The 18065-nt window shown below is 42.9% G+C and overlaps 1 protein-coding gene across 2 annotated transcripts in view; it reads left to right on the top strand.

Annotated features, from left to right (window-relative positions):
• The window catches only part of CFH (complement factor H), a 42697-nt gene extending 28636 nt beyond the window's left edge, over positions 1–14061 (top strand). For both annotated transcript variants that reach the window (XM_088673739.1, XM_088673740.1), the window contains 7 exons: positions 2553–2729; positions 4209–4385; positions 6462–6638; positions 8277–8453; positions 10040–10222; positions 12343–12539; positions 13591–14061. In XM_088673739.1, coding sequence (XP_088529865.1) covers positions 2553–2729; positions 4209–4385; positions 6462–6638; positions 8277–8453; positions 10040–10222; positions 12343–12539; positions 13591–13605 — 1103 coding nt within the window. In that variant the 3' untranslated portion in view covers positions 13606–14061. The remainder of the gene's footprint in view (positions 1–2552; positions 2730–4208; positions 4386–6461; positions 6639–8276; positions 8454–10039; positions 10223–12342; positions 12540–13590) is intronic.
• Positions 14062–18065: the final 4004 nt, after the last annotated feature.

Genomic DNA, 18065 nt, shown 5'->3' on the forward strand with positions numbered 1-18065 from the left:
ACACAGTTAAACTTTGGAACCTACTCTTACAGAAGGCAGTGATAGCCACCAAGTTAGATGGCTTGAAAAGAGGAGGAGGAGGAGTTTGGATTTGATATCCTGCTTTATCACTACCCGAAGGAGTCTCAAAGCGGCTAACATTCTCCTTTCCCTTCCTCCCCCAAAACAAACACTCTGTGAGGTGAGTGGGGCTGAGAGACTTCAAAGAAGTATGACTAGCCCAAGGTCACCCAGCAGCTGCATGTGGAGGAGCAGAGACACAAACCCGGTTCCCCAGATTACGAGTCTACTGCTCTTAACCATTACACCACACAGAGGATTGGAGAAATTCATGGAGAAGGCCATTGATGCCTATGCTTTGCATATACCAGTTGCTGCAAATCATAGGAAGGGAGACTGCTCTTACGCTCAGATCAGGCTTGTAAGTCTCCAACAGACATTTGGCTGCCCACTTGAAGAACAGAACACTGGCCTAGAAGGGCCATTGACCTGATCCATCAGGCTCTTCTTATGTTCTTCTTATTTAATAATGGGGATTCAAACCAGGGATATGGGTGGTGCTGTGGTCTAAACCACTGAGCCTCTTGGGCCTGCTGCAATGAGGTAAGCTTCCGTTGCTCTGTCCCAGCTCCTGCCAACCTAGCAGTTTGAAAGCATGCCAGTGCAAGTAGATAAATAGGTACTGTGGTGGCAGGAAGGTAAACGGCATTTTCATGCACTCTGATTTCCGTCACGGTGTTCCGTTGTGCCAGAAGCGGTTTAGTCATGCTGGCCACATGACCCGGAACGCTGTCTGTGGACAAACGCTGGCTCCCTCGGCCTGAAAACAAGATGAGCACCGCAACTCCATAGTCGCCTTTGACTGGACTTAACTGTCCAGGGGGGCTTTAGCTTTTTTTATTAAATAGTAATACACTTGTGAGATAATAAAGATGCTTATTCAATAGATCAGTGGTTCCCAAATTGTGCTCCATGGAGCACTCGATGCTCCACAAAGATTCTCCAAATGCTCTGTGAAGAGATTGGAAAGGAAAATAAATATGATTCTTTAGCATAAGGGTGGAGATAGTGCTCCATGATGAATTTCTCTCCAAGAAGTTTGGGAGCCGCTGCAATAGAATGTCAGGAATTAGATGTAGCACAAATGGCAGTTGATGCCATAAGTAGCAACCAAGTGCCTTACACTCTTCCCCTGTTGGCCCCTACATAGCTGATGAAGCAAAATATATGATGTGATCTGATTGATTGATTGATTGATGAATGAATGAATGAATGAATGAATGAATATCCCACTCTTCCTGGCATTCCCAGGCAGCATAACAACAACAATCAATCAATCAATCAATCAATCAATCCAGTATATTATTTTTACCCTGCCCATCTGGCTGGGTTTCCCTAACCACTCTGGACAGCTCCCAACAGAATATTAAAAACACGATAAAATATCAAACATTAAAAATTTCCCTAAACAGGGCTGCCTTCAGATGTCTTCTAAAAGTCAGATAGTTGTTTATTTCCTTGACATCTGATGGGAGGGCCTTCCATAGCACGGACACCACAACCGAGAACGCCCTCTGTCTGGTTCCCTGTAATCTCACTTCTCGCAGTGAGGGAACCACCAAAAGGCCCTTGGAGGAGGACCTCAGTGTCTGGGCTGAACAATTTGGGTGGAGACATTCCTTCAGGTATACAGAACTGAAGCTGTTTAGGGCAGACAAACTCTGTTCAGGCATTCAGTGAACATGTATAGAGGAAGGAGAGAGTTCCTACCTTCCTCCTTACACATGCCTTCATTGAATGCAGAACATGAATGCCTGAAGGAGACCGCTTGGCTGAAAATAACTCCTCCATTCTCCAACTTTCAAGACAATGGCATTGCACCCTGTGTATTTCATTGGCAACCTATAACTGGGCACAAAAGGAGAAGATAAAATCCTGCATTCCATGAAAGATACTATGCATAGTACTGAGCTAAGTAGTCTTACGACTTGCTGCTGTGGTTTGAATTAACTAAGGCGGGGGTAGTCAACCTTTTTATATCTACCGCCCACTAATGCATCTTTCTTGATGGTAAAATTTCCTTACCACCCACCAGTGCTCAATGGAAGGAGGATTCAGCTTGTCCGTAGAACACCCTACCACCCACTTAGAATCCTGAAACACCCACTACTGGGCGGTAGGGACCAGGTTGACAACCCCTGAACTAAGGGATAGAAAGTGTAGCTGAAATCTTAAGTGCATTTTTATCAGAATAACCCCCACTGACTCACTTAACTGGGGGGGGGACTACTTAGGGTGTCTAGGTACTTGAACACTCCCCAACTGGAGTGCACATATTATTAAAACAACAGCTATCACAGCAATACTATAAGCCTCCAAATTTCTTTCTTCCCTGCCTCACTTTGTAAACTGACTTTGAATTGGCTCCCTCTGAAACTTTCTACCAGATAAAAAAAGGAGGGAGCAGTTCTGCATATAAAACACTCTGGAAATGTTTTTATGCGCTTTAATTGTATCCACGAAGACCGCGTGCTATGTATCTCCCTTTCCAGATACAAGATGTGGAGATCCCCCTGCAATTGCCCATGGTGAGGTAAATAATAGTTCCCAGAGAATGTATCTTTCTGGTGAAAGTGTGGAGTATCATTGTCATGAAGGTTTTGAACTTGGGGAATCAAGTACTTCAACATGCGAAAATAGGGAGTGGTCCCCATCGCCAACTTGCAGAGGTAAGAAAATATGCTCATGATATAATAATAATTTATTATTTATACTCCGCCCATCTGGTTGGGTTTCCCCAGCCACTCTGGGCCGTTCCCAACAGAATATTAAAAACATGATAAAACATCAAACATTAAAAAACTTCCCTCAGTAGGGCTGCCTTCAGAAAAGTCAGATAGATGTTTATTTCCTAGACATCAGGTGGGAGGGCGTTCCACAGGGCGGGCACCACTACCGAGAAGGCCCTCTGCCTGGTTTCCTGTAACCTCATTTCTTGCAGTGAGGGAACTGCCAGAAGGCCCTCAGCTTCCATTCAAAAGTGGAGCTTTCAATGAAACTTCAGTCTTATTCCATCAAGAGTATGCATGGAAGACATTTTGCCAAACCTATAGAAATTGTGAAACTGCCTCACTTGAAGTGTCCTGTCAACCAGCAAACATTCAGAGTTTTGAAATATTCTCCCTCATGCAGAATTGAGGGTAATTCAAATTACAGTGTAACATTTTATTTTTGCTTTAATATTCCAACCATGACCTTGCTTTTGGTTTGGGGCAGCACTTGAATGTCTCAGAAACTTTTCAGGGGCTCCTCAGTGAGAAGCTGGTTTACTGGCTTACCATCCCTTGTCAGAACAGACAAGCATCTGTGAAAGAAAACTTGATCGAAAGAACCTGATCCACATTTACTGGTTTTCCCCTGTAATGCACAGCAGCAAAAGGCATAATGTGTATTATGAACGGCACTGTAAGTTTATGTGGGGCAGTGGCAAAACCCAATGGGTATAGCCCAGGGGTCAGCAAACTTTTTCAGCAGGGGGCCGGTCCACTGTCCCTCAGACCTTGTGGGGGGCCGGAGTATATTTTGGGGGGGAAATTGAACGAATTCCTATGCCCCACAAATAACCCAGAGATGCATTTTAAATAAAAGGACACATTCTACTCATGTAAAAACATCAGGCAGGCCCCACAAATAACCCAGAGGTGCATTTTAAATAAAAGGACACATTCTACTCATGTAAAAACACGCTGATTCCCAGGCCGTCCACGGGCCAGATTTAGAAGGCAATTGGGCCGGATCCGGCCCCCCGGCCTTAGTTTGCCTACCCATGGTATAGCTACTGCCCTACTTAAATTGAATATGTGCCTTAGGTTGTGTCTCCAGAATCTTGCAATATTTAGGATTTCTTTGGGTGTCAAATTAAAACTTGAGAGCAACAAGTATCTAAATTCTGTGGATTGGCCATAGCAGACATTTTAAATTACTAAGCCATCTTCTTCAACATTTAACCCATTGTGAAGTTCTATGATTACTGATCCCTCTGCCCACTTTCTGCCTGCCTTCATATCTCACTCTTGGGGGGGGAAACAACACACAACTCCCCTCAGCCTTTGAAATGCAGCTTTGTTCAGTATTTTAGTAGGGAAATCCAGACACAGGTATGGTGACATGTTTTGAGAATCATATTTTCATTTGTATTGTCTTCTCAGAAAAGTCATGTGGGACGCCCCCCGATCTCTTTGATGCTGCATATGAAGGATCAACAAAAAAACGCTATGAGCCTGGGGACATACTACCTTTCAACTGTGCACCAGGTTTTGCTACAGAAGGACCACGGACTATCACATGCCAAAAAGGAAAGTGGTCGGAAGTTTCAACTTGTGAAGGTATGTTGCATGTTTTGCCTGGGTAACAATTCTAAAGGTAGTTTACTTCTGGGAACAGAGCAATTCAATCACTGGTTTGAACAGCAAGGGGCATAGTGAACAAGCAAGTTCATCTCGGTAGATGTTTAGGCTCACAAATGTGGTTCTGCTTAAATCCTTTTCATCTCCAGTTAAAATGATCAAGGGTAGAAAGGCTTGGAATGAGCTCAGGTGATACCTTGGAGAGTTTCTGCTGATCAGCATTGGCAATAGTGTGCTTGATCAGGCAATGATCTGGGCTCATCCACACTGACCTTTCACCCTGCACTTTCTAGGCAGAGCTCCAAGTTTAAAGCTCCATATCTGAGTGCTTTTCTGTGGATTGCTGTTCGCTCCGATTCAGCAATGAGTGGTTATTTGTGGGAAAGAGCCAGAGCAGAAAGAGAGAGAGAGAGAGAGAGAGAGAGAGAGAGAGAGAGAGAGAGAGAGAAGGGAAGGAAGGAAGGAAGGAAGGAAGGAAGGAAGGAAGGAAGGAAGGAAGGAAGGAAGGAAGGAAGGAAGGAAGGAAGGAAGGAAGGAAGGAAGGACTTGGACACAGAGTGTGGACCTGTGCCTAGAATTGTGGCACAAAGGAGAGTCTGGATGAGCCCCCTGAGCTTCCGATTTATGTGAATGCTACCACACTTGGAGAAAAGAGAGCTTCTTATCAATATCACAGATCCTTCTAGTGCAGCCTTCCTGCAGCAATAGGATACCATATATATGTGCTGCCATATATATGCTTTTTAAGAACTTGGTATGTTTGGAATAATGGAATGGGTGGTTGGGGGCAACATTTCTTCTTTTGTGTGGAGTGGGGCATTTTTGCCCCACCATTAGATTGTAGGGCGTTAGAGGCTGGCTGCATTTAAATCCTTTCCCCAGGTTTAACTTCCCCACCCCTGATGTAAACTGTTGCTAAGTGATACACATTGTAAATTGGTTTTCTGATGGTTATATTTAGGAATTTAGTGCTGAATCCCAGGTTCTGTTACCATCATAATTGTAGATGTCCCTTTGTCAAATTTAAATTCTGCCCTGATGAAATAATATTGCCCAATACAATTCAATTAAGGGGTAGTGGCAACATCCAGCCAAGTTTGAGAACGTAGTTATTCTTCCCACTGAAATCTATGTGACATAGAGCTTAACTTGGACTATATTATAGCAGAGCAAATCAAGTATCTTAGAGATACTTAAACTAAATGACCTTGGGTTAAAATAATTATCTGTCAGGGGTATGGATGGATCTGTTAATTTCAGTTCTTTCAGCTTCTCATTTTCCCTGGGCTGCCCAGACAGCAAGACCTCCCTCTCGGCTTCACTGCTGTGGTTCAAAGGAAAGCAGAGCAGCAGTTGCTGGAATGAGGTGTACAAGGTGCCACCGAACTGTTTTAGGGACTCTGCTCTGGATTTGTGCAGGGTTTACTTTCCTTCTCCTAAAGATATCCCTCAAGGCAGTGAAGGTTCAGGATCAGAGCTTTCCTTCTCCTAGATGGGCTACCTAGTTGGTGAGCCCCATCTGCCCCTCACAGCATTTGCAGAAACTGCCTTCTTAACTGTTGGACCCACTGTTGGTCTTTGCATGCAGGTGTGGCAGTAAACCAATGTTTGGCTTTAGTAAGCCATTGGACAGCAGGATTGCAGTTAAGCTTGGTCCTCCTTAACCATGATCTGTAAACAGAGGCACCAACTCTTAGGGGGCCAAGACATCTGGGGGTGACTGCTTTCCCTTGCAGGACAGCCAGAGGGGGAAGATGGGGGCCACCTACTGCTTGGGCCATGCTGTAGCCGCATTTGGCTCCACTGCCTGGCTCTGTGCGATGTTGCACATGTGACATCAGGGCATTGCATCGTGCCCCTGCAATGTTTTTGAGAAGTTGGCGACTCTGCCTGTAAGCAAGGCTTGTTTGCATTAATATTATCTTTGTGTTTGTTCACATTAGGTTCTGGTATTCTTTTTTTAAAAAAGAAGAAGAAGAACGCTGGGTATCTATTATGCAGAAAGCACAATTTGTTGAGGGAAAACTTATGTGTTGGTTTCATCTCCCCATTTAGATGCAACCTGCAGAGAACCCCCTGCAGTTGCCGGTGCTGAAATTGTGGAGGGGATAGCAGAGGCTTATCTGCCTGACCACAAGGTGCAGTATCAGTGCCATGAAGGTTTTGAAATATCTGGATCAGCTAATGTAACATGTCAAAATAAAGAGTGGTCAGAACCACCGACATGTGTAGGTAAGACCTGGCATTTCAGATGACGATGATATTTATTTATTTATTTATTCATTCATTCATTCATTCATTCATTCATACCCCACTCATCTGGCTGGGTTTCCCCAGCCACTCTGGGAGGCTCCCAACAGATTAAAAACAGAATAAAACACCAAGCATTAAAAACTTCCCTAAACGGGTCCATATGGACCTTCAGATGTCTTCTAAAAGTCAGATAGTTGGTTATTTCCTTGACATCTGGTGGGAGGGCATTCCACAGGGCAGGCGCCACTACCAAGAAGGCCCTCTGCCTGGTTCCCTGTAACCTCACATCTCGCAGTGAGGGAATCGCCAGAAGGCCCTCGGAGCTGGACCTCAGTGTCCAAGCAGAACGATGGGGCTGGAGATGCTCCTTCGGGTATACCAGGTTCCTGATCTTCCTTCTGTATGCCAAACATAAATGTGAAAAAGGAAGTGCAAGAAACTGGAAAAAGATTACAGTACAAAATGTCTGATGGCCAAGGCAGATATTTTATTTCTGAGTTAAAACTGGAGGCATGTTTTACTGTTACAGCCAAAGAAGTTTATTTTTAAAGTCCTAACAAGCAGAACAATCCACCTGTGTGAGTCCCTCCTCTGAAGGCTGACAATTATGTCTCTGCACTGGGAAATACTGCATGATAGAATGACCTCCCAGTGTTAAGACATGCCTCTTTCCAGTCAGCCTCAGATGGGGAAGGGCATCAACACAGCATGGAAATTGCCTCTCAGACTGTGCATTTTGGGCTCAAAGAAGACTTGAATAGTATAAGAGAATTTCAATATTGCAATATACCAGCAGGGATCGAAGACAGCTTTTCCATGCACAAAGCGCCACGTTCAATCCCTGGCATCTCCAGGTGGAGGCTAGGACAAACCACTGCCTGAACTCCTGGAGAGCCTCTACCAGTCCATATGGACCAGGGATGGGGAACCTGTGCCCCCCCCCGATGTTGTTGCACTTCCCATCATCTCTGACCATCAACCTTGCTGGCTGGGGATAATGGGAGATGTAGTCCAACAACATCTGGAGGGCCACAGGATCCCTGACATAGATAAAAATTGAGCTAGGTGGACCAGTGGTCTGACTCTACATAAGGCAGTTTCCTATGTGCCTGTAAAGCATGTGGACTTCAGTGCTTTTTGTGTTCCAGGGAGCAGGGAAGAGAGTTGCCATATGCACCTTGACTTACCCTTAAATGACCCGAAACAGCTCACATTTTAAGGGACTTTTCTTCCTGGACTCATTGACAAAAGCACACACTTTTGACCTCTAACTTTTATAACTAAGAATGAGAGCTCTAAGGTTGCAAATAGCAGCCTCGTGGCTTGAGGTTGGAACCCCACAAACATGCGCTCTTTCCTCAGCTTCCTCCTGTGCAGGTTTACTCTGAGTCAAACAGGGCTCTTTCCTAAGTCCACGTGTTTATGGTTACAGCTGGGTAGATAGGAGCCTATACCCTTGATGGGGGTTGGGGACCAGCAATTCTCACAGTTAGGGCAGTATCCTCTCACATGACAACTTTTGTCCAGTCTCAGAATGTTGGAACAAACTGATAGGTGCTGTTTGGTGGAATCAAAATGCGTTTTCAAGGATTGAAGAAGTTTTCTCTATCATTTCAGATGTAACATGCCCTCCCCCACCCCGGATTTCCAATGGTCAGGTTACGACTGATCTCAAGCAAAGGTACTTGCCTCTTGAAAAGGTGCGCTATCGCTGTTTCGAAGGATACAGCCTTTTTGGATCTTTTACAGTAAAGTGTGTGAACAAAAAATGGACAGAACCACCAAGATGCACAGGTATTTGATGTCCATTTTTTAATATTCTAAAAGAGAGGAATATAACATTCTTCCTTTTAAAAATAAAGTTGTATGTTAAATTTTGCACTATGTGGATTCTTGCATAGTCTTAGACTGTTATTTATTTTTTACCTTCTGCTAATCTCTGGTCTATGAGGAATATACCAGATGTAGTCAAGACTGAAGTGTATACTTAGGGAAAACCAACAATCTTCATCTAGAATGGGCCTGATGGAGATTCCTATGGGATCACTCAGGAGTTGGGGGTGGTAATTTTCCTTCATTGACCGATCATCACGACTGTGATTGAGAAGAAATCCATGCAGACCAAATTGGTCTTCCACAGCACATGGTGGCTTGCTATTATTTAAATCAGTTTGAGCTATTTGAGATGTAATCATCTGTGGCACATGTTCATCTAGATGACTGGGAGCTGTCTGTGTACCTTGGAGTCTGCCATTTGAGGTGTTGAGAGTTGTGTTGTGGTGTTATTTAGACATTCGTTCCACCATTTGGCTAACTCTTATAATCTCATAAGTAAGAATAATATCATGGTTTTTTACACCATCAATGTATAAGGTGCTTTAAAACATAAGAGTTGGGGGTGGAGGGGATACAACGCAGAAAAATAAGAACGGGTACTTTGCACAGTACCTAGCAGGATGACTTTGGGAAACCCACATGGAGGACAAAATCTGGAGGGGGACAAGGCAAGAAAGATAGAGATGATTAGCTCATCTTCAAATATGTCTGCCCAAAATGATGGGGTGCACCCTGCCTCATCCCATCCCACTTCAGACATTGCTAAGCAGGAAGCCAAACGCTTCATGGGAAAGGCGGCTTTAGAACCAGTGGAATTGCCCCCATTCAACTACAGCAAACTTAGTGCTTCAAGATGTTGATGGACTGCAACTCCCCTGACCATTGACCATTCTGGGACTGATTGGAGTTGTGGTCCAGCAGCATCTAGATAGCATCACACTGGCTACCCCCAAGTTGAATGTTTGGGGCAGGAGTTCCAAGCATCAGAGGCAGAAAGGAGAAAACTAACACAGGTGTTTATGGATGCACAAGATATTCAGGCACCAGCATTTTATAAACTTCTATGCTTCTGCAAAATCAATTTTTACAAATAGACACTTGCAACATATTGACAGAGATTTTCAAAAACAGCAGAATATGATAAATTTTGATAGTGAAGAGCTGAGCAAAATTCAGAGGACTGCCGCCTCCTCCTCCTCCCAATGAGCTCCCTTCCATGTCAAAATAGGTTCTAGTTGTTTTATTGATAGGTCTACTCTTGACCAACTAAGGAGGTGCTGATGGAATGTCAGCCACACTTGAAGAGACCTTAGAAAGACAATTTGTTCACTGATTATTTCGCCAAGCAGATAAGGTTAATAACAGCTCAATGAAACGTATATTAAAACTTTTATTCCTTTTAAAATTAAATCGTTGCATGGTATTTTTCTTTTTTCCTGTTGTAGACAATGAATAATAGAAATGCTTGCGTGCACAGCCCTATGTGTAATCCTAATAAGTGCCATGTAATAGATTCCTTCTTCTGTTTCAATGCATCACCACAGATGCTGCAGGGAAATGTGGTCCTCCACCTCCTATTGAAAATGGAGACTTTCTGGGCATGGCAACTTCAGAATATATGCCAGGGGCATATGTACAGTATAAGTGCCAATCTCTCTACAAGATGCAAGGAAATCAATATGTACGATGTGTGAACGGGCATTGGACAGATACACCAACATGCATAGGTACAGGAAATTTATCTAAATCTTTGCTTTTTCTGTTCTATTGAAGGATATTCAATAAGTTCAAAAGCCTGTGACTTAGTGGCACCAGTGTGATATCAGTTGGCATTGTTCTATATGAGGTTTTGCTTTACTACATACTTATAGTTATTTCCATCCCAGCTCCTCCCACGAACTACAGGTAGTTCTCTCATGAGGCAAAGTGAGCCACCCACCAAACTGTGGGTGCCTTTACTGATAATAATAGGCAGCCATGTGGCAGTCCCCCAGAATGCATGAGCTCTTTCCCTTTACAAAGTTTTCCTCTCAGACACTGAACTTCCACTTTCCTCGCAGCAGTGAATTCAAATTCCCCTCATTGCCTCCCCTTGCAAACAGCTGGGACATCAACAAACTATTAGATGGGCCTTAAGGTTAATAACAGCCATAATGAGCCTTCAAACTTCACGTTGTAATGTTTGGGCAAAAATCAATAGTTTAAGAAGAACATTAACAATAACCACTTGCAGAGACCATATTGTTCTTTACCCCAGAAGGGACATGAGATATCTGAAGGTTGTTGCCTCTTCTGACAAAATTTGGGCTGTCATTACAAGCACCCCTCACATCTTGTTCTGCTGTTACTGAATGCCCTGATAGGCCACAATAAAATGTTCCTTCATGACTTGATCAAGGATGAGAGGGCTGACCTGGTATCTTCCTCACCAGGAAACCAATCCACCTGGGAGCCAGGGTTGAGTTCTTCCTGCTGTTGGGCCAGAGACACAAAACAGGGATCCTGTTGATGTACTGTTCGATCTGATGTTCACCAGCCTCTCTGTTGAAGGATCATCTAGTCCAAGCCCCTGCAATGCAGGAATTTCAGCTAAAGCATCCATGGCAGATAGCTATCCAATCTCTGCTTAAAAACCTCAAAGAAGCAGAGTCCACAACCTCCCGAAGGAGGTTGAACAGCTCTTACTGTCAGAAAGTTTTTCCTGTTGTTTAGTCAGAATCTCCTTTCTTGTAACTTGAAGCCATTGGTTTGAGCCAGAGCAGGAAAAAACAAGCTTGTTTCCTCTCCCGTGTGACAGCCCTTGCAATATTTGTACTTGGAGACTTCATTTACATGCCAAGGCAGCATAGTCTGGACTGACTCAAGACCTCATAGCTACCATGACAACAGCAGGGGTCTCTCAGTACAATGTGGGCCCAACTTATGTTATACCTTCAATTTGATCTTTGTCGTAAAGCAGATTGCAAATGGCCCATTGGTGGGAGGGGTTGTCATAGGTCAGGCATCCCCAAACTGCGGCCCTCCAGATGTTTTGGCGTACAACTCCCATGATCCCTAGCTAACAGGATCAGTGGTCAGGGATGATGGGAATTGTAGTCCAAAACATCTGGAGGGCCGAAGTTTGGGGGTGCCTGTCATAGGTGGATCATGTCCTGGTGCAGTTGACTTTGTGGTAGCAGTATTTCCCTTCAGGAGGGAGTAGGGGATCATTGGGATGGAAACCTGTAGAACATGAGAGATTCCCTTTGCTCTGGGGGATTTCCCTACCAATGCTGTAAAGCCCCTAGTTTCACTATGGAATGATGGGGCAATGGAAGGACTGTCAATAAAATCACTACCAAGTGCCCTTTCTGTCATCCCACAGAAAAGGTCATGTTGGAATAAAAAGTGCTGAGGTCTTCTTGAATAACTTGGTAAACCACATACTGCTATATAATGTATAATAGGGGATTAGACCCCCAATTCAGAAAGCACCCAATAAAATGTGGACTGCTACTGATGCTTTCTTCACTGAATTGGCTGGATCTCAATTCAGAAAATCTAAAGCTTGTGACTCCCAATTGGATCTCATGGGGGAAAATATTCAAATTGCTATTTATTTTTTCATTTGACAGAAGTCAATGAACTTTTAGGTACAGTAGGCCCTAAGCTTTACTTATTTTTCCTCAGAGGAGACCCACTGATGGGACTACATTATTAATCTCAATTTATTTCAGTGGGTATGACTAACTGAGTATGACTAACTTTGGGCACAATCCAAAGGGGCTTTTTTGTTTTTGTTTTGGTCAAGTGAATTCCTCGTTGTCAAATTAATCTCTTAGATTACATGATTTGTGGCTTTTTACAGTTCCTTGTACAGCAACCGAAGAAGATATGAATCAGAACAACATACGGCTGAGGTGGATATACGATAAAAAAATCTATTCCACATCTGGAGATGTGGTAGAATTTGTCTGCAAAGTGGGCTTTCTGGAAGATCCATCCTCGCCTCCCCTCAGAGCCCCATGTAGAGAGGGCAAGTTCGACTACCCAAGATGTATACGAGTAGGTACATTGCAGTTAAAGCATTATAACAGAAAATTCAACACACATAGCTGTGATTTTTGTTAAGCTATAGAAAGCAATGTGTCTTACAAGATAAATGTTTCTCTTTTTATGTTGGTCTGCAGCAGATTTTCGATTTTTATCCATGCTCATTTTTCTCATCTCCTCCCTGAGTTACTCTTCTTTGCCTTTCATCATCTCTTATTTTCTCCTCTCACCTTCCATTCCTTTTACCTTTTTCTCCTTTCTCTCTTAAAGTCCTAGACAGAATTAAAATGAGAAAGAAGTAGTTCTGCTGCCACAAGTAAAGCCCAAATTAAGCCATTACACGATCCACCTTTGGGTATTAAGCCACAAGTGTGTTAGTGCTTCCTTACTCAGCCTTTAGAATAAATTCAACAAGATTAAACGTCAGTGTAAGCATCAGAATTGTCACATTGTGGAGTAAGCACCTCTTGTTCCTCTTTCACTCTGAATGAAGGGATTCATAATGTTCCCCAGGACAGTTCCATAACTAACTAACTAACTCTCTCACACACACACACACAAATCTTAGCTGGTCTCATAAATAGTAGTCTCTTGTGTTGCAATACTGTATTAGCACCTGATTTCTGGCTGGTTTTTCAAGTTCTGCAATCATTTAGATGCCACTGATTTTAGTGGGATTTGAAGTTCACTAATTTAGGTTGATTCCAACCCACTAAATTGGTGTTGAGGTTTACCTATCAATATCAAAAGCATATTTTGTACATGTGGAATGCGATTTTTAATGCCATCACTGTAGAAAATGATGTTTGACCTTTTATTGTAACACAAATAATTTGGAAAATAATAATGGCCGCAATGATTGTGCAATGGGGTTATCAGTGTCTGTTGAGTGACTTTAGACAAAAAAATTGAAACCATCTTATAATTATTACATCCTGTTACTTGCATATGGAACCAGTTTAATATAATAAATTAATCAAAGACTGTTGGTAGGTTTCTACACAAATGATAATTATGTATGTATGTAACCTTACATTTTCATTGCTTACTTTCTATTTAACAGAGACAACAAAAGTAATTGGAAGAAGCATTCAGAAGACATTTTTAACCAGCGCCTGATCTTCAAGATTCATTAATCATTTTTTTTTCAATATTATCAAATCAAGCTACTTCTTCACACAAATAGATTTTCCCATGGATTATATGCAGCTGCTCACAATGGATCATGGACCTAAAATTGGAAGCCTACTTCCTTGAAGAAACACCTGTAACTTTTAAGGATTGATATAATGAGTATAGATGTAGGTCTGGTTCACTTACAATAAATTATACTTTAAAGCATCGTGGAAAATGTTATAGGAAGGAAAGAAATACAACAGGAGAAAAGAACCCAAGAGTTTTGTATAAACATTTCCAGCTCTGGACTTTTGAATTCTCAGTGAGGACTAGCAGCTGTAAATAATACACTAGTTGTGTAAAACTGCAGTGAATTTTTGTAAGCTTGTAGGGCTACTATGTTCATTAAAAAATAAAAGCACTTGTTTTTTAAAAAAATATGTCCTTTGTTAGTATATAATAAAAATGCATAGCATACAAATTATTGGTTTTTTTATTGTACTACCAGTAGTAGCAAATTTACATACCTGTGGGAGGAAACCCCATGGAGTACATTGAAACTGACTTCTGGGTTAACGTTTATAGGATTGTAGTATTACAGAGGCGGATTTAGAGCCGTGTGATTGGTTCTGCCGCACTGGGCACTGAGCCTGGGGGGCGCATCACAGGGCATGGCAACTATGACATAGTGAATTGAATTGAATTGAACAGAACATATGGGCCTCACATAGGACACTGCTGAAATTTGAAAGACCAAATTATGTCCCTGAACTATTACTATTACTATTGCTTTTGAATATGCTCAGACAAGAGTATTGACCCTTTGGCCTATTAACAGCCACACAGATCGAGATATGTGGCTGCATTGGTGGCTACTGGAATTTGGGAGTAAAGATCTGTGTCTTATGTCCTTAAATCCCAATATTAGCAAACCATAGAAGTATCTGTCGGATCAGCCTCTCTAGTCCTGTTTTCCACAGTAAGTAATCATATACCTGTATCTCTGGAATGCCCACAATGCAATGACATTATGTTATGCATGTTCCCTAACTCGGCATAGATTTTGTTTCTTTTGCTTCTCTGTTTCCCAGTCTTACATTCTCTTGCTCCCTTTATTATTATTATTATTATTATTATTATTATTATTATTATTATTATTTTATTTGTCGGATTTATATACCGTCCTACATCCGAAGGTCTCAAGGGCGGTTCACAGAACAAAATCAATAATCAAAATAAATAATCAAAATAAAAACAACAACCCAATAACACCCCCCCCAAAAAACACATTTTAAAAGGGCAAAGCATGTCAGTCCTTGCTCACACCATTTCACATTTGTTGAAAAAGGAGGGGGGGAAACTGTTCATGCTTAAAAAAACCAACACATTTTGCGTCCAAAATTTGCCACTGTATTTCAAGTCTCATTTGCATTTTTCCTAATACTAAACTTGGTGTTCCTGTGCCTACCGTTATCAGTTTGGCAGAGGAATGTGGATCACCCATAGACAGGAGACTGCCTACAGCTGATTTCATTCATTACATTTCGGTGCCACTTTTCACACAAACGAGTCACAAAGCGGCATACAAACAATAAATCGTGTCCTCCCTAAAAGAAGGCATATGTTGCAGTGAGACCTGGAGACTGACCTCCTGGCTGTGGGTGGGTATACTGGATAGCCACAACTCCTGATTGGTAGGTACCACCCGATTTGTGGTACCAACCAAAATGGGAACGGTATGCCTAAATATTATTCTCTCTGACTTGAAAGGATTCTAGGGGAAGCATGGCTGTTGTGAACTTGAACCTCCTGTCAGTACATCACTGGTAAAAGAAAACAGTGTGATATCATCACAGAGTTTCAGTGTAGCACATTATTGATGACCAGAAGAGGAAAACTGAGTAACAAAAGTGAGGAACCTTTTTTTAATTCTTGGATCAGCCTCATGGGCCATATTTGATAGGTGCTGAGATGAGGAGCGTGTAGCCAAAGTGAAGGGACTTTGACTCTGCCCCCATACTCGTCAGTTCTCAACCAGGGGTTAAATCCCTGCCAAACCCAGTGTCAGGATGCTGTTCGTGGCTTCTGGCCAGTTGCCCAGGAAAGTATAAAGACAAGGAAAAGTTTCTTACCATCTTTTTTTTAATTCAATATTACAGAGAGAGGCTATAGAACCCTGCCTCTTGGATAATAGCATTATCCAGAGTGAATCTCCACCCCACCCCCGTCTCTCCCACTTCCTCTTTCATCACTTTTACGGGTGCTGCTAAGTGCCCTTTGTCTTTGAGCTCTTTGCTCTCCTACTTTTAAGACTCGCCGGGTTCTGGGAGATGGAAGGTCTGAAATGCTTTCTAATGATGTGTCAGCCAGGTGTTGCTCTGACTCTCCCATGATTTCCCAACTTTTCCCCTCCTCTGCCTCTGAGCTGTGAACTCCGGCAAACTACTGTTGTAAATCTATACTGTCTTCCTCTTCTGCCAGTGTGGTGTAGTGGTTAAGAGCGGTAGACTCATAATCTGGGGAACCGGGTTCACGTCTCCACTCCTCCACATGCAGCTGCTGGGTGACCTTGGGCTAGTCACACTTCTTTGAAGTCTCTCAGCCCCACTCACCTCACAGAATGTTTGTTGTGGGGGAGGAAGGGAAAGGAGAATGTTAGCCGCTTTGAGACTCCTTAGGGTAGTGATAAAGTGGGATATCAAATCCAAACTCCTCCTCCTCCTCCTCCTCCCTGGAAGGGTCAGGAGGGGAAGGTGGTCTCCACCATTCCTCCTCTGCCCAGTCCCTGACACCCAGGCACCTGCAGCCAATACAGAATTGAACCCAACCACCCTCCTGCTGCCGCCACCAACAAGTGATGCCAGCTAATGGACAGGTGGGTGTGGTTTAGAGTAAATAGCCAAATTAAACCCTCTGGCAGTAAAATATTGGGCCATCTGACAGAGAGCCCCCACATGCGCTGAGCAAAAGGAAATCACATGATGTGTCATTCTTTGAACTTGAAAGCTTAATCCTCTTCTGATAGTAGCAGGGACTGCATCAGTCTTTATATTCAGGGATTTGGCAAGCACTGTCCACCCACACGTGGAAGATCTTGGGGCCAGACAATGGGAGGGGCAAGGCAGGGGGCATCTACCCACCCTGCAAATTCTAAGTAGGCACTCTTAAACCACTGCCCAAGGATCCAATGGTGGCAGAAAGGTAAGCTTTCTTCAGTGATCATGCAAGTGCAATGATGTGTGTGTATCTGGGCTTGATCATACTTGCTATAAGACTTCTGCCATTTGCACTCCAGCCATGCTCCAGCCTGTTTCATTGCCCACAGCTCTCTGGAAAAGCAAGGAGCCCAAGAGGGTCCCCTGTGCTAGGGAGTGTGTTTTGCAGCAATTGTATTGATGTCCCTATTTGTGCCACCACTCTAGTTATGCCCCTAGAAAATTCTCCAAGGCATGCAAGACTGCATCACATTGCATAAGTCTCCATGGTCAGATCATGGAAGTCTCCCACCCCATGGAATAAAAGCCATTGTCAATCCCGAACCCAACCAGGAAGTGACCTATCAATTCTGCAAGAGATACCGACCTGAAGGCCTGACCTACAACATGTTTGGGGTCCATGATGTATTGAGACAGCCCCATGGTTACTGTGGTGGCCTTGAAGTCCTCAGCAGCTCTTGACTAGGTAGCATCAGTGTGGGTGTAGAAGTTCACAAGAACAAGTGGTTTTTATGGTAAATGTGGTTATTTTTCAGCAACCACTTTGATAAATTTTGTTTCACATGGTATCCACCACCCAACACTGGTGAGGTGAACTTAAATCCATTGGACCAATTAAGTTAAGCAGACTTCATTCATTTGGATTGTGCCTCACAATTCAAACAGAATCTGCTTTCTAACAACCTTTTCAACTAGCCATAGAAACCGTATTTTGTAAAAGCAGCATGCATGCCATGCTGCTATTAAACATATGGTCATAGTTAATGTCAATTCCCTATACCCCCCAAAGCATTATCATAATCTGATTTCTTCACAGCAAGCTGCTCTTAGAGGTGCAAGAACAAGGCAGGCAGAATCATTCTGGTCAACAACTAATGATCGGACTTTACCCTTCGGTTTACTGCCAGAATTGCAACACTCACAGACCTTTTGCAAATAATCTTAATTGTCTTCAAAATTCAACTGTGTCTTGCATTTCTGTAATTCTTCCTCTTGACAGGTTGCGGTGTGAAACAAAAACAAACAAGCAAGCAAACAAACAAAGCAGCATGAAATAAACTATGATAACAGAGCAAAATAAAATACCATAACTGTTGAAACCAGAGACAGAGAAATATTTTGTTGCTGCCAGTATTGCATCAGAGAACTCACAGGTCTTGCGCAAATAAACTGAGTTGGGTTAAAAAGTACCTTGCACATTCCCCTA

Source organism: Zootoca vivipara, chromosome 7, assembly GCF_965207765.1.
Source record: "Zootoca vivipara chromosome 7, rZooViv2.hap1.1, whole genome shotgun sequence".
Taxonomy (NCBI): Eukaryota; Metazoa; Chordata; class Lepidosauria; order Squamata; family Lacertidae; genus Zootoca; species Zootoca vivipara.